Genomic DNA, 16,841 nt, shown 5'->3' with positions numbered 1-16,841 from the left:
CTCCCGATTGGCTCATCAGTAAATGCATTAGGTAAATGAGACTAAACCATGTTGTGAACTGCTACAGGCCCTTTTCCAGCAGTTGACACACAGACGTCACGCACAGATGCGTTTGACTCTTGGCCATCGCCATCTGCGCACGTTCAACATAGCCTAGATGTACGTTTTTATTACTTCTAAACAAAATAACGTTTTGGGGTTCTCATACGGTAACAATTATGATGGATTCTTGCTTGAACAGTCGCTAAGATTATATTTGGTTGTGATCTTTGCAAAATAACTATTTTGGATGCAGCCGTTTTTAGCTAGAATGCTATTGCTCGTTGATTTAGGCTGTAGCAAAAGCTAGCCAAAGAGTCGTTTTACTTGTTGAGTGTTTTTTGAGTATAATGCATTTGCGATGATGACACAAACATTATATTAAGCAGGGCATTCATACAAGCCGTAAAATCCAATTATAATCCAAAAGTAGTGTGAAATGCACTCATAAACAACATGTAAATAATAGTGTTTTTTTTCTGGCGTTCTATAGGAACTACACCTTGTACCACACAGGACTGTTCTGCTAGCAGAGACAGGAATATGTTCTGCGATTCATCGAATGGCATTGAGGAGCAAACCACCTTAGTCATCGGCTTTATCAATAGTTCGGATTCTCGACTACGTCGTTCCCACAGTGACCGTACTGTGGGAGCGATATCCCATTCAGAATCCATGAATTACAGGCAGCATCTGCATCGAGCTAAAGGCTAGAGCTAACGCTTTCAAGGAGCGGGACACAAATCCGGACGCTTATAAAAAATGTCGCTATGCTCTCAGACGAACAAAGATCAAAGATCAAAAGAAAGAAAGAAAAAAAAAAGATCAAACAAACAAAGTGTCAATAGGGGATTAAGATTGAATCCTACTACACCGGCTCTGGCGCTCATCTGATGTGTCAGAGCTTGAAAACTATTACGGACTACAAAGGGAATCCCATATGCGAGCTGCCCAGTGACGCGAGCCTACCAGACGAGCTAAATGCCTTTTATGCTTGCTTCGAGGCAAGCAACACTGTGTGACAAAGCTCTCGGTAGCCAATGTGATCAAGACCTTTATACAGGTCAACATTCACAAAGCTACAGGGCCAGGTGGATTACCAGGATGGTCAATATGGCCAAACAGTTCTATTTTTGTTTCATCAGACCAGAGGACATTTCTCCAAAAAAGTACACTCTTTGTCCCCATATGCAGTTGCAAACTGTAGTCTGGCTTTTTTATGGCGGTTTTGGAGCAGTGGCTTCTTCCTAGCTGAGCAGCCTTTCAGGTTATGTTGACATAGGACTCGTTTTACTGTGGATATAGATACTTTTGTACCCGTTTCCTCCAGCATCTTCACAAGGTCCTTTGCTATTGTTCTGGGATTGATTTGCACTTTTCGCACCAAAGTACGTTCATCTCTAGGAGACAGAACGGGTCTCCTTCCTGAGCGGTATGACGGCTGCGTGGTCCCATGGTGTTTATACTGCGTACTATTGTTTGTATAGATGAACGTGGTACCTTCAGGCGTTTGGAAATTGCTCCCAAGGATGAACCAGACTTGTGGAGGTCTACAATGTTTTTTCTGAGGTCTTGGCTGATGTCTTTTGATTTTCCCATGATGTCAAGCAAAGAGGCACTGAGTTTTAAGGTTGGCCTTGAAATACATGCACAGGTACACCTCCAATTGACTCATGATGTCAATTGGCCTATCAGAAGCTTCTAAAGCCATGACATCATTTTCTGGAATTTCCAAGCTGTTTAAAGGCACAGTCAACTTAGTGTATGTAAACTTCTGACCCACTGAAATTGTGATACAGTGAATTATAAGTGAAATAATCTGTATGTCAACAATTGTTGGAAAAATTACTTGTGTCATGCACAAAGTAGATGTCGTAACCGACCTGCCAAAACTATAGTTTGTTAACAAGAAATTTGTGGAGTGGTTGAAAAACGAGTTTTACTGACTCCAACCTAAGTGTATGTAAACTTATGACTTCAACTGTTTGTGAGAATGCTGTTCAATGACTACAGCTCAGCATTCAACACCACAGTTCTCACAAAGCTCATCACTAAGCTAAGGACCCTGGGACTTAACACTTCCTTCTGCAACTGGATCCTGGACTTCCTGACGAACCCCCCCCCCCAGGTGGTAAGAGTAGGCAACAACACGTCTGCCTTGCTGATCCTCAACACGGGGGCCCTTCAGGGTTGTGTACTTAGTCCCATCCTGTACTCCCTGTTCACCCATGACTGCGTGGCCAAATACGACTCCAACACCATCATGAAGTTTGCTGACGACACAACATTGGTAGGCCTGATCACCGACAACGATGAGACAGCCTATAGGGAGGAGGTCAGAAACCTGGAAGTGTGATGCCAGGACAACAACCTCTCCCTCCATGTGAGCAAGACAAAGGAGCTGATCGTGGACTACAGGAAAAGGTGGGCCGAAAAAAAAAAAAAAAAAAATGCACACAGGAGGAACTCAAAATCCCAAAACACCTCACGGCCATCGGAAAAAAATAACATGTTAAATTAAGTGCTTAATAAAATAGAGTAAGTAGTATTATATAACACACACAGGACTCACATTTAATTTAATCATTCTGAGCAGCACATCTGTCCAGGGAGGAGACATCAGTTGAACGGTTTTAAACGTGGCAGTATTTTAGTCCTCGTCATGTCTGTCTCGGATAGGGCTGTAGTGGAACGGGTTGAGAGTTTCAAGTTCCTTGGTGTCCACATCACCAACAAACTAACATGGTCCAAACACACCAAGACAGTTGTGAAGAGGGCACGAAAACAGCTTTTCCCCCTCAGGAGACTGAAAATATTTGGCATTGGTCCCCAGATCCTCAAAAAGGTCTACAGCTACACCATCGAGAGCATCCTGACTAGTTGCATCACTGCCTGGTATGGCAACTGCTCGACATCTGACCGTAAGGTGCTACAGAGGGTAGTTCGGACTGCCCGGGACGTCACTGGGGCCAAGCTTCCTGCCATCCAGGACATAGGCGGTGTCAGAGGAAAGCCCAAAAAATTGTCAGACTCCAGTCACCCAAGTCATAGACTGTTTTCTCTGCTACCACACGGCAGGAGGTAACGGAGCGCCAAGTCTAGGACCAAAACGCTCCTTAACAGCTTCTACCCTCAAGCCATAAGACTGCTGAACAATTAATCAAATGGCCACCAGACTATTTTAAATTGACCCCCCCCCCCCCAGTTGTTTTGTACACTGCTGCTACTTACTGTTTATTAGTTAATTCACCCCTACCTACATTTACAAATTACCTCGACTAACAGGTACCCCCGCACATTGACTTGTCCTCCACCAATTGCGTCCACCAATTTACACAGATCGCCCTTGTTTGGCAATGTTTGTAAATACAGAAAGGGGTCTATTGAAAAACTCTTTACAGTCGTGTTTCCGTTTGTCACACAGTTGTAGCTTTTCATGGTGGTAGCATTTCTAACACAGCAAGTGCAGGTCCAGGGTCAGTTTATTCTGATGGGGTTATTGGGTTATCCTACCAAAGTACCTGAAGCAAACAAAAATGACTTGATCAGCCCAATGGGGCACAATTACCGTTGCAGTATACAATGATAACCACTAGAGTGAACTGTTACTCCACTTCAATCATCCCAGTATTAGCAGAAGAAAAACATTTTAAAAAGACTGACCAGGTGAAAGCTATGATCCCTTATTGATGTTACTTGTTAAATCCACTTCAATCAGTATAGATAAAGGGGAGGAGACAAGTTAAAGAAGGATTTTTAGCCTTGACAATTGAGACATGTATTGTGTATGTGTGCCTTTCAAAGGGTGAATGGGCAAGACAAAAGTGCTTTTGAACGGGGTATGGTAGTAGGTGCCAGGCACACTGGTCAAGAATACACTGTTTTCCGTGTGTATCAAGACAGGTCCACCACCCAGAAGACATCCAGCCAACTTGACACAACTGTGGGAAGCATTGGAGTCAATATGGGCCAGCATCCCTGTGGAACGCTTTCGACACCTTGTAGAGTACATGCCCCCAACGAATTGAGGCTGTTCTGAGAGGGGGCTTCCAAGTCAATATTAGGAATGTGTTCCTAATGTCTGGTACACTCAGTGTATACCACTAGTTAGGGGGGAAAAACACTGCAATTAGGATACCTACTCCATTGAGTTACATTTGGATGTGTCAGCAGGCTAATTTAAGCACTATTATGAAAGGATGGTGGGAAAATGTCCCTATAATAGCATTACACAAACCCCAGTATTGGAAATGGATGCTCTTATCTGGCTTTTGATGATGATTGAATAAAAGACAGATGTGAGGGATGAATGGATCAGCACCTCCAGTGGGGTCATTCAGATTGTTGCTTTCATATGACTACATTGACAAATGGTTTTCCTAAAAAAGAATCTGTCATCAGGTTGAAAATAGATCAAATGAATATTAAATACACAAAAGATCACATTTCTTGCTATTAATGATAATTAATTGTAATATCCATGTCTTACTTCCTTGCCAAGTTCATTACAAGTGATAATCTCCACAATATTATTGGCCTATTCCTTGATAAAGGGCTTAGTGGCAATATCATTTTTGATCTGTCATAACAGTGTCATAAATCCATGTGATTAATCATTTGGAATCATGCCAAGTTCATCCTACACAGAAAATTAATGGCGTTAGGAGTTAGTTTGATTGGTGTTGTTGAATGAAGCATTTACATAATTGTACAAAACAGTAGGGCTAAGCAACAGAATTAGTAGCATGGAATTGAGTAAGTATAATAAGTACGTCTCACTTTGATAGTAAGCAAATTATTTCATATTTCTGACTATAAGTACAGTAGCTAGGCTACATATTGGTAGGTGGATGATTTAAAGCACGTGTCAAACTCCTTCCACAGAGGGCAGAGTGTCTGCAGATTTTTGCTTCACCCTTGTACTTGATTGATGATTTAAGGTCACTAATTAATAAGGAACTCCCCTCACCTGGTTTTCTAGGTCCTAATTAAAAGGAAAAAACAAAAACCCGCAGACATTCGGCACTCCATGGAATGAGTTGACACCCCTGATTTAGAGAATCATACCTGAGCAATGAATGGCATAGCTGTTCGTTAGAATGTTATACCACTTGACTACAGATTTTTATACTGGATTAAAAAATGTATGCACTGATTGTGCAAACTGATCTGTGAAACAAGAACATTACTACTTCCTGTACATTTCTGAAGAGTTTTTCTTAACTTAGAAATCAATTTCAGCACTAGTACCAAGAAAGCAGTCATATCATATGAGAGAGATGATCTAAAGGTAAAATGTTGCATTTGTCACGCTTAAGTTTTGTGATAACCAAGCTGAACATGTTTATTAATGTACCTATCCTCTACCCACTCTGTCACGGGACCAATCTAAAAGCAAAGGAAAACACATACATACACACTGTCATATTAAATATATACATAAATCTCATTTACTCTCTTACATGGGATCATTTTACAACTAAATTACTTTAGACTTTTTCGCATTTTAAGTATCTTCACATATTAAAAACATACAAAAATAAAATTTTCCTCAATAATAGTCCGATTTGTTCTGTACTAGGCAGCAGTCTGTGATTTCCTGTTCCGTTTCGCTCGACGGGTGGGTGGAAAACTGATAAACTCAAATTGTTTGATTCTGTCCATGTTGGGGAAAGGTAGTGGGCCCTTGTGTAGCCTCTTGATGAAATGGACCTCTCTTTGGTTCTCCCTCGTCTTGGAGGCTTTGATGGGCCTCCCTTTCCTGGTGAAAGCCACATACCAACCCTCATACTTGGCATTCTGGAAGGCAGTGTAATTGTTCTCCAGAACAATCTCTGTGAAGATACAATCCCTGCTTCTGCCATCAGGCTGTTGAAAGGATGAGAGAGAGGAAAGACTAAGTCAAATCCAAGTTTATAGGCACATACACAGTTTAGCACCACTACTAGAAGGCATATTAAAACAACATCTGATTAGGCTACTTATACAGTATTTCCCTCTGAACTACACTGCTATCTAGTAATTTCCACGCTCCAAACAAAATTGAATACTTCAATATTGTAATGAAACACAGAAAAGACTATTAACAATTACAAACAAATGCAAACAATGTGTACAAGACAAGCCAAATAGTAGCCTACACGACAAGGTCAAACCCATTGTACCTACATTTTGAGACAGTTTCGTTAAAACTACAATGAAGACACCACATACTGTATCAGTACAGCCAATAAATTAAGAGTAAACTAGGAATAGTGGAGAATGTATTTAAAATAAGTATGAATTATTAGCAGGATATCCAAATCACACAACGATAACTATATTGTCGGAGTTGTGAGAAGTATTAGCAAACTATTCCTCTCTAACCTAAGGTTTTCAGAAGAGAGGAACCACTAGAAAGCTACACCCGTTATCTACATTTATTTATTCGCTAGATTAAACCAGAACCTAATCTTTTAAAATGATGATGACAGATGAAAAAGATGATGCGAGATGAAACCCTTCATTTCTCATGGCAAGCAGACAACACTGAATACATATTTTCTATTTCCATTCAAGAAGTGGAGGGTTGACTCCTGACCAACCACCAAATGGAGTGAGGAGAGTTTCTCCCATGCCTTGAAACTGTAATGCTACATGAAATACAAGTTGGGTTGTCTCTCTGTCACCGACTCTATCCAGGCTAATGAATGACATTACAAATAAGTACCATTATAACACAATATAAGTCACGTATATCTGATATTTTTCTTACTTTTTAACTCTGCATTTTGGGAAAGGGCTCAAAATCAAGCATTTCACGGTAGTTTACTACACCTGTTGTATTTGGCGCATGTGACAAATGCAATTTTAGTAAGTATACCCTACCGTTCAAAAGTTTGGGGTCACTTAGAAATGTCCTTGTTTTTGAAAGAAAAGCACATTTTTTGTCCATTAAAATAACATCAAATTGATCAGAAATACAGTGTAGATATTGTTAATGTTGTAAATGACTATTGTATCTGGAAACAGCAGATTCTTTATGGAATATCTACATAGGCGTACAGAGGCACATTATCAGCAACCATCACTCCTGTGTTCCAATGGCACGTTGTGTTAGCTAATCCAAGTTTATCATTTTAAAAGGCCTATTGATCATGAGAAAACCCTTTTGCAATTATGTTAGCACAGCTGAAAATGGTTGTCCTGATTACAGAAGCAATTAAACTGGCCTTCTTTAAACTAGTTGGAGCATCAGCATTTGTGGGTTCGATTACAGGCTCAAAATGGCCAGAAACAAATAACTTTCTTCTGAAACTCGTCAGTCTATTCTTGTTCTGAGAAATGAATGCTATTCCATGCGAGAAATTGCCAAGAATCGGAAGATCTCGTACAACGCTGTGTACTACTCCCTTCACAGAACAGATGGGGCAGAACACTCCGGGATGCTGGCCTTCTAGGCAGAGTTCCTCTGTCCAGTGTCTGTGTTCTTTTGCCCATCTTAATCTTTGTTATTTATTGGTCAGTCTGAGATATGGCTTTTTCTTTGCAACTCGGCCTAGAAGGCCAGGATCCCGGAGTCGCCTCTTCACTGTTGATGTTGAGACTGGTGTTTTGCGGATACTATTTAATGAAGCTACCAGTTGAGGACATGTGAAGCATCTGTTTCTCAAACTAGACACTAATGTATTTGTTCTCTTGCTCAGTTGTGCATCAGGGCCTCCCACTCCTCTTTCTATTCTGGTTAGAGCCAGTTTGCGCTGTTCTGTGAAGGGAGTAGTACACAGCGTTGTACGAGATCTTCAGTTTCTTGGCAATTTCTCGCATGGAATAGCCTTAATTTCTCAGAACAAGAATAGACTAATGAGTTTCAGAAGAAAGTTTTTTGTTTCTGGTCATTTTGAGCCTGTAATCGAACCCACAAATGCTGATGCTCCAGATACTCAACTAGTCAAAAGAAGGACAGTTTTATTGCTTCTTTAATCAGAACAACAGTTTTCAGCTGTGCTAGCATAATTGCAAAAGGATTTTCTAATGATCAATTAGCCTTTTAAAATTATAAACTTGGATTAGCTAACACAACGTGCCATTGGAGTGATGGTTACCACACAGGAGTGATGGTTACTGATAATTGGCCTCTGTACACCTATGTAGATATTCCATTACAAATCAGCCGTTTCCAGCTACAATAGTCATTTAAAACATTAACAATGTCTACACTGTATTTCTGATCAATTTGATGTTATTTTAATGGACAAAAAAATGTGTTTTTCTTTCAAAAACAAGGACATTTCTAAGTGACCCCAAACTTTTGAATGGTAGTGTACATCAGTTTTATTGCAGTTTCTCTGTTTAGCGAACCAAACTCTTTAAATTATTTTCTATTTGTTTATTTACAATAACAAATATACTGAACACTGGTCTCAGACGATCCTGCAGGTGAATATAAACGCAACATGTAAAGTGTTGGTCCCATGTTTCATGAGCTGAAATAAAAGATCCCAGAAATGTTCCACATGCACAAAAAGCTTATTTCTCTCAAATTTGTGCACACATTTGTTTACATCCCTGTTAGTGAGCACTTCTCATTTGCCAAGATAATCCATCCACCTGACAAGTGTGGCATATCAAGAACCTTGTGCTGGGGACAATAAAAAGCCACTCTACAATGTGCAGTTTTGTCACACATGTTGCCACAGATATCTCAAGTTTTGAGGGAGTGTGGCATGCTGACTGCAGGAATGTCTACCAGAGCTGTTGCCAGAGAATTTTAGATTAATTTCTTGACCATAAGCTGCCTCCAACATCGTTTTAGAGAATTTGGCAGTACGTCCAACCGGCCTCACAACCGCAAACCACGTGTAACCACGCCAGCCCAGGGCCTCCACATCCTGCTTTATTCACCTGCGGGATCGTCTGAGACCAGCCACCCGGACAGCTGATGAAACTGAGGAGTATTTCTGTCCATAATAAAGCCCTTTTGTGGGGAAAAACTCATTCTGATTGGCTGGGCCTGGCTCCCCAGTGGGTGGGCCTATGCCCTCCCAAACCCATCCATGGCTGCACCCCTGCCCAATTGTGATATCCATAAATTTGAGCCTAATGAGTTTATTTCAATTGACTGATTTCCTAATATGAACTGTAAGTCAGTAAACTTGTTGAAATTGTTGCCTGTTGCGTTTATATTTTTGTTCATTATACATAATGACCAACTAGGAAACAAGCACGCTGGAATTCTTACAACTTTGAAAGTGATGTGGATTTGATATCATACCTTTCCAACCAGTTTCCCCTTCCGGTTCATACAGAGGTAGCGTCCACTCTCTGCACCTTTGATCCGAACCCGACTGCCAAAGGTGTCAGTCTCTACAAAGAGACGTGCTACAACATCCACACAAATATCCACATGAAAATGGTGTGATAAATCCACTAGGCCTATGTAAATTCACTACATAACAAGTGTATTTTGGACACTCCCTATATCATATTCAAAATCTTTTATGCAAGTGGAATAATACAAACCTGTATAAAGCCAAAAATAAACTGTCTGCCATCTATTGGCCTACAAAAAAAATATTATGCAAAAGGAGATCCTAAAATTAACTGACATTCACTGGAGAGAGACCATCACAACAGCCTATGTGAGATATTATGTGTGTTCAGGTTTGAGACACATTAACAAACCATTGCGCTGATTAATTAAGTGTTATCATTAATCATGTTTGAAGACAAAAGTAATGGAAGTGGAATACAACAAATCCCAATTGCAGTTGTCCTATGGGTCAATTGATTTACCCCCTGGTTAATTAGGGTTAACAACTGGAATGTGTATTGGACCAGGACAAAAGACTTGGCCTGATTCGCCAGACAAGGGTTTAGATACAGTAGGCAGGCTAAATGAACATACAGCCCCACAGAGGGCCAGCAATAGGTGGGCAAGTAGCCTGGGCTAGCCCTGCACACCTCTTCATAGACAGACACCTCATTACAAATGCAGTCCTCATTAAAAACCATTAATAAGACTTTAGACTTGTATGCATGGGTCCAACTGGTTGAAAACAGATACTTTGCCCAAATGCAGCCACCATTGTGTCATGGGAAGAACTTACCGTAATTGTTGCCGTCCTCAGCAGTAGCGGCGACCCTCTTGCCCTGTATCTGGACGTGCTTCCCGCTGGTCCGGCTGTATAGTTGATAAACCCTGACCTGTCGCCGGCTAAGCTGGTCCGTCATTGAGCCCTGCTCCATCACATACTGGTTAAAATTAGGAGACGGGTGATTCTCCCCCTTTTTTTGCAAAAGGGAAACATAAAATCACATATAGAATTTTCTTCTAACCTCTATTTTTTTTCCTAAAATAAACCAACCACCGCCTGAGGAGAGCCTCACTGAATAAAAGTAACATGGTGATATTTTGGTTGATTTCACATCACCTAAACCAAATGTTAATCAAAACCAGACTTTGAACTACTGACGTCTGTGCCCAGTGGGAGATGCCTATATATTTTTATCTATTTAACTAGGCAAGTCTGTTAAGAACAAATTCTTATTTGCAATGACGGCCTAGGAACAGTGGGCTAACTGCCTTGTTCAGGGGCAGAAAGACAGACTGGTACCTTGACAGCTCGGGGATTCGATCTAGCAACCTTTCGGTTATTGGCCCAATGGTCTAACCACTAGGCTACCTGCCGCCCCAAACTGTCTATACAATCTGCGAGAAATCAATCTGCAATCTGTGAGGATCTATGGAAGAGGGTTTACCTGAGCATGGCACCACAACACGAAGAAATTAAAAGATCTGCAAAATAAAATCACAATAAATAAAACATTATCACCAACAATGCAATCTGTTTTGATAAGAATGTTTCAAACGGTAGTCTTCTTACATGTAAATACAGCGCTGATTTATTCCATACATTCTTTCATCCAATCGCAAATGTTTTTTTTTCACAGAGAGCAAGTAGCCTAATATTCCCAACGGATAAAAAATAATCCAAGAGTTCCCTCGCATCCGCTTGACTCCGTGTCTCTTGTTAGTTTGTGAGTTTTATTCCATTCACACACCAACTTTCAGATGTGAAACACCTTCTTCATAAATTCATATGAGAAACACATCATGGTACGCATATGGGGAAAATCATATACTCCAGTTACTGCATGTGTGTTGAAGTGTGAAAGTCTTCCTGAGAGTATCCAAAAAGTCTGCAACCAAGAGAGTCACCGAGATCCATCATACATTTTAGAGTCAAACTTCCAAAGTCCACAGGAAAAACTATTAGTTATTGCCATTTGGATGTTTATTTCAAGGGAAGAAAAGTGGCACTCATAGGTACTGTATCGCAATGTAGCCACGATATAGCCCCAAGTAATTACACATTTAAAAAGCCCTCTTACTCAGCGCGTCTTGGCCTCTTGCTGGGCAGTGGTTAAATGTTGAAAGGCAGGTCCCTCCCACGAGTTGGGAGTTGGAGGTTTTGAATTGTGGGTGGGCAGGGCACAGTTGACTGTAAAGTGGAAAAAATTGGGGCAAAAGGTTTTGTAGTTCCCTGGTGCAGATGGTAATGGGTGTACTTTGGGTATGTTTTACGCACAATATTACGCATATTATTAGCCTACGCAATTAACGACAAATGACCAACATTCAGTATGCATATCAGCATGAACTTCGTATGTTTGTTTAATTTTATGAAAATACACAAGATATAAAAAGACTGATTGGGTTACAAGAAAAGTTTTAATTTAACCCTACATCTTGTTTTTCATCTCTCGTGACGGATATAAAATGCGTTTTATCAACTATGTTATAATGCATTGAGATCATAATTAATCACGGTATTCATAAGTGAGTAGCCTAATGTCACTTGAAGGGGTGTGGCAATGATGTGCCAAACACTCCATCGCTTTTCCATTCTTTCTCGTTGAGCAGTTTACTGCTCACACGTTCAGCTAATGTGTAAAACAAATCATTTTAACAATAGGCTGTTTCGTCATGATGCAACGGTAGTCTGGTGAGATAAGCCTATGTGTAGTAGCCTAATCAACGTCACTAATTGATGACTAACAGATGTTAACAGGATTCTTATTTTTCGCTGGTTAAACTGGCATTCATTGAATTAAGGTCTATTTTTGTCTAGGCCTTCACCAGTGTCAAAGTCGTCATCGAGGTTATGGTGATGTCTCTGAGACTTTGATAATTGCACAATTTATTGTTTCAGTGCAATGCATGAGTTGTAATTAATGTTATATAAAATTGTATTAGAATTTCTTTATTTCTTTAGTTACACTGATATCCAATACAGCACATTAACTACAAATATTCTTATACCTAGCAGCACAGATTGCCAGAGACGAGTTTCACAATTGGAAAACCTTGCACTGTTATAGTTTAAATAAAATGTTCTACATTAAAGGGTACATTCAAACACAACATTGTGTAATGTGGGCTCTGTGCAAGAATTTAGCAAGTCCCAGTGTTTACATCGTCCACCGCTCACATCACTGGCCCTCTGTTCAGCCAGAAGTTAAGCATCTCTGACAAGTTGTAGCAACAGCAGTTAAGCATCTCTGACAACTCATTCTGCTGAATGTGTGACAGGCATTGGTAGCCACTGACAGACTTCGTAGCAGTTGATTCCACTTGTTAATGTCACTTCTTAAAAGTGGTCAGTCAGTCCATCCATCAAGTTGCGTTGCCCAAGCTGTAGTCTCTGACATAATCCAACAACAAACAACGTTTTTTTGTGTAAAAAACAAAACAAAAAAACTAAGTTGCAGACAAGCAAGGTAACATTCATGATTTGAGAGTAAGGAAACATTCTCCAAACACATTTGTATGTATACATATAGATGCATATACAGCAATACAAAAATAAACCACCATTTCTTATGCAGCAGTAATAGACATCACATCACCTGGAAAATCTATTTGCTTCTTCAAAGAATGTTTGTCAGGCATCTGTTGATATTTGATCCTGTTTAGGTTAGCTTAGTCTTCTTGTAAAATTCAAATATACACTTTTTAAAGAATCTGACAGGTGTGGCATATCAAGAAGCTGATTAAACAGTATGATCATTACACAGGTGCACCTTGTGCCGGGGACAATTAAAGCCCATCACCAACCCACACCATCACCACCACTAGTCCACCCCACCCATTGACTTTTCACGCATAAAATGCACATTTTCGGATGCTCATCACAAGTAGTTTTGAAGACATTGCCATCCTTAATGTTTCATGTCTCTAGTATTTTCTATTTATATACTAATATAGTGGGTGATGAATATGACTGTGGTTCAAAAGGGTTATTACATACTGCTATACGTAGAAACACGGCAGCGTGGGATGTTTAGCTCGATTTTAGGAGCTAACTAGCAGAAATTTGGGGAGTGGCTGAAGGGAGAGAGAGCTTTTGCAGTAGCTAGCCTCATCACTGTGGAATTCATCTCCAGCAGTCTGACTCTGTTGTCAGCAATATTTTTTGGGAGTGGGATGTATAATGAAAAAAAGAGAAGTGGCTTCATGAAATGCCGCTCGTCTACCCCCCCCCCCCCCCCCCCCAACACACACCCCCACTTCAGTTTACAAAGTGACGGTGAGATCTGAGGCCTTGCAACCTGATCTTATTTATTCATGTCTCCACTGGCTTTACTGGCGCTAAAGCTGTGATGGAAATAACCAGACTTTCACTGAAAGCAGGCACCTACAGCCACCCACAGAAAAGGTACAGAATTCTTTGAACCTCAGGAGAGAGAGAGGGGGGGGTGACTTTTTAAAAAGACTTGGGTGGAACGGCAGAAACCCATGACAGGTGGGCAGATAGATCTGACTCAAGTGTCATGCTTCAATGTGAAACTGATCATATGTGATTGTAAATGTATAGACACACCCATTTTTAAACAGAGACCACCGTAGAGCATATCCACAGATAAGGTCTCCCAAAATCGGACAAATCAGATGTGAAAACGTTATTCCTCGTCATGCAATGACCATGTTTTTTACCTACCTCAAATCAATTCATGTATAGCTAACAGCTGATCAAAGGCTGCCTGCATAAAGTTATGGACAGCTTTAAACACTCACTATACAGTATCACTACATGTAATTATTTATTATTTTGAGTAACTTCGTCAACACATGACAATCTTGATCCAGTATAGTTCAGAGCTACTGTACCTCCAGTAACAAGTGAAAGGACGATTGGTGGTCTCCCAACAGCTCCAACTACATCGTAAAGATCTCCACCATAAAGAACAACTGGACACTCTTTTCTGACCCTGCAAAAATAGAGGCAAAGGTTTAGAAAGTGGGTGGTCCTCTTTATGAATGATAAAAACTTAGATTGTTTCAGAAGATGAGCTTGGAGAATATCTGTGGATTGCCACTGTGGATGCTTGCACAGCAGTCGAGCACCTCCACTCATGCCACCCAAACCCCTGCTATAAGGTCACTCCGCAGTGCTCTGATAAGAGGACTCCATAGACTTATAGGAGGGCTCTCGCCATTGCTCTGGTTGTCCAACGCCTGTATGACAGAACATACATACTTGCCTCTTATAGAATGTTCTGTTAGAGAGGACTTTTTCTAGAACTGTCATACTCAGACGTGAGAGATAAATGATGAGACATTTGTCAAAATGTATCAACATTTTACTAACGTAATTAACTTTAATCTAATTCCATTAATCCTATGTTTTTATTTATACATGTAGTGTGTGCTCAAAATGTACAGATTTGTGGATATTAGAAAGGCCTCTGACCCCTACGTACACCCCAACCATTTGCAAGCTGACCATTTGAGCTTGCCAAATTTGACACAGCTGACACAGGCAATAAATTTGAACTAGTTTCCCCACCCCCTTTATCTGTAATGAGCTTTGGCCTACAACCCTTCGCACACACACACGCGCACACACACGCACACACGCGCACACAGAATTTGAATGGGTCCACAGTTATTGCCAGCACATCAAAATATGATGTATGCTGCTATATTAGAGTAAGTGCATTTTCTAGTATTGGAAGACACAGTACAGGCCTAGTCAAAACACCATATAATAAAAATATACAGTACCAGTCAAAAGTTTGGACACACCTACTCATTCAAGGGTTTTTCTTAATTTTTATTATTTTCTACATTGTAGAATAATTGTGAAGATATCAGAAGTATGAAATAAAACATATGGAATCATGTAGTAACCAAAAAAGTGTTAAACAAATCAAAATATATTTTGTATTTGGGATTCTTAAAAGTAGCAACCCTTTGCCTTGATGACAGCTTTACACACTCTTGGCATTCTCTCAACCAGCTTCATGAGGTAGTCACCTGGAATGCATTTAAATTAACAGGTTTGCCTTGTTAAAAGTTAATTTGTGGAGTTTATTTCCTTCCTAGTGCGTTTCAGCCAATCAGTTGTGTTGTGACAAGATAGGGGTGGTATACAGAAGATAGCCGTATTTGGTAAAAGACCAAGTCCATATTATGGCAAGAACAGCTCAAATAAGCAAAGAGAAACGAGAAGTCCATCATTACTTTAAGACATGAAGGTCAGTCAATGCGGATCATTTCAAGAACTTTGAAAGTTTATTCAAGTGCAGTCGCAAAAACCATCAAGTGCTAAGATGAAACTGGCTCTCATGAGGACCGTGACAGGAAAGCAAGACCCAGAGTTACCTCTGCTGCAGAGGATACGTTCATTAGAGTTACCAGCCTCAGAAATTGCAACCCAAATAAATGCTTCACAGAGTTCAAGTAACAGACACATCAACTGTTCAGAGGAGACGTGTGAATCAGGCCTTCATGGTCGAATTGCTGCAAAGAAACCACTACTAAAGGAGACAAATAAGAAGAAGAAACTTGCTTGGGCCAAGAAACACGAGCAATGGACATTAGAATGGTGGAAGTCGTTTGGTCTGATGAGTCCAAATTTGACATTTTTGGTTCCAACCGTTGTGTCTTTGTGAGACGCAGAGTAGGGGAACGGATGATCTCCACATGTGTGGTTCCCACCGTGAAGCATGGAGGAGGAGGTGCTTTTCTGGTGACACTGTCAGTGAATTATTTAGAATTCAAGGCACACTTAACCAGCATGGCTACCACAGAATTCTGCAGCGATACACCATCCCATCTGGTTTGTGCTTAGTGGGACTATCATTTGTTTTTTAACAAGACAGTGACCCAAAACACCTCCAGGCTGTGTAAAGGCTATTTGACCAAGAAGGAGAGTGATGGAGTGCTGCATCAGATGAACTGGCCTCCACAATCACCTGACCTCAACCCAATAGAGATGGCTTGAGATGAGTTGGACCACAGAGTGAAGGAAAAGCAGCCAACAAGTGATTAAGACTGTTGGAAAAACATTCCAGGTGAAGCTGGTTGAGAGAATGCCAAGCTGTGCAAAGCTGAATCAAGGCAAAGGGTGGCTACTTTGAAACATCTAAAATCTAAAATATATTTTGATTTGTTTAACACTTTTTTGGTTACTACATGATTCCATATGTTTTATTTAATCGTTTTGATGTCTTCACTATAATTCTACAATGTACAAAATAGTAAAATGAAGAAAAACCCTTGAATGAGTAGGTGTTTCCAAACTTTTGACTGGTACTGTATATATCTAAAATGGGATGCTCAACAGGTGAAACCCGAGTTGTTAATCCACGATTAACACCCACCATTTGCAGACAGGGTTTGACTGCTTCATCTGACAAGATCAAGAAGCTGGTAACATGTCAGGCTTCAAAACTAATAGAGTGACTCAGACAAGAGCGATTCACAGAGAGGCAATGAAAATAGCCGGACACTGTCCAATTCCAATGGCTGGAAT

At 40.4% G+C, this 16,841-nt stretch overlaps 1 protein-coding gene and 1 long non-coding RNA gene across 3 annotated transcripts; one reads left to right on the top strand and one right to left on the bottom strand.

Moving 5' to 3' along the window:
• Positions 1-56: 56 nt before the first annotated feature.
• Positions 57-4,353, top strand: LOC129853326 (uncharacterized). 2 transcript variants are annotated; one of them, XR_008759113.1, is made up of 2 exons: positions 57-159; positions 533-4,353. It is a non-coding gene; the product is annotated as an uncharacterized LOC129853326 (long non-coding RNA). The 2 variants fall into 2 exon arrangements; XR_008759112.1 differs by having other exon boundaries at positions 101-209.
• A 1,263-nt stretch (positions 4,354-5,616) lies between these two features.
• On the bottom strand, positions 5,617-10,936 carry fgf17 (fibroblast growth factor 17). The gene is made up of 5 exons (XM_055919227.1): positions 10,905-10,936; positions 10,780-10,816; positions 10,128-10,305; positions 9,293-9,399; positions 5,617-5,907 (listed from the first exon to the last, which is right to left on the bottom strand). The coding sequence occupies exons 1-5, from the start codon at positions 10,934-10,936 to the stop codon at positions 5,617-5,619; spliced, it is 645 nt and encodes a 214-aa protein (XP_055775202.1).
• Positions 10,937-16,841: the final 5,905 nt, after the last annotated feature.

The sequence above is a fragment of the Salvelinus fontinalis genome, chromosome 4 (genome assembly GCF_029448725.1).
Source record: "Salvelinus fontinalis isolate EN_2023a chromosome 4, ASM2944872v1, whole genome shotgun sequence".
NCBI lineage: Eukaryota > Metazoa > Chordata > Actinopteri > Salmoniformes > Salmonidae > Salvelinus > Salvelinus fontinalis.
Note: the sequence above shows the minus strand (reverse complement) of the source record. Positions and strands in the feature narration are given on the sequence as shown.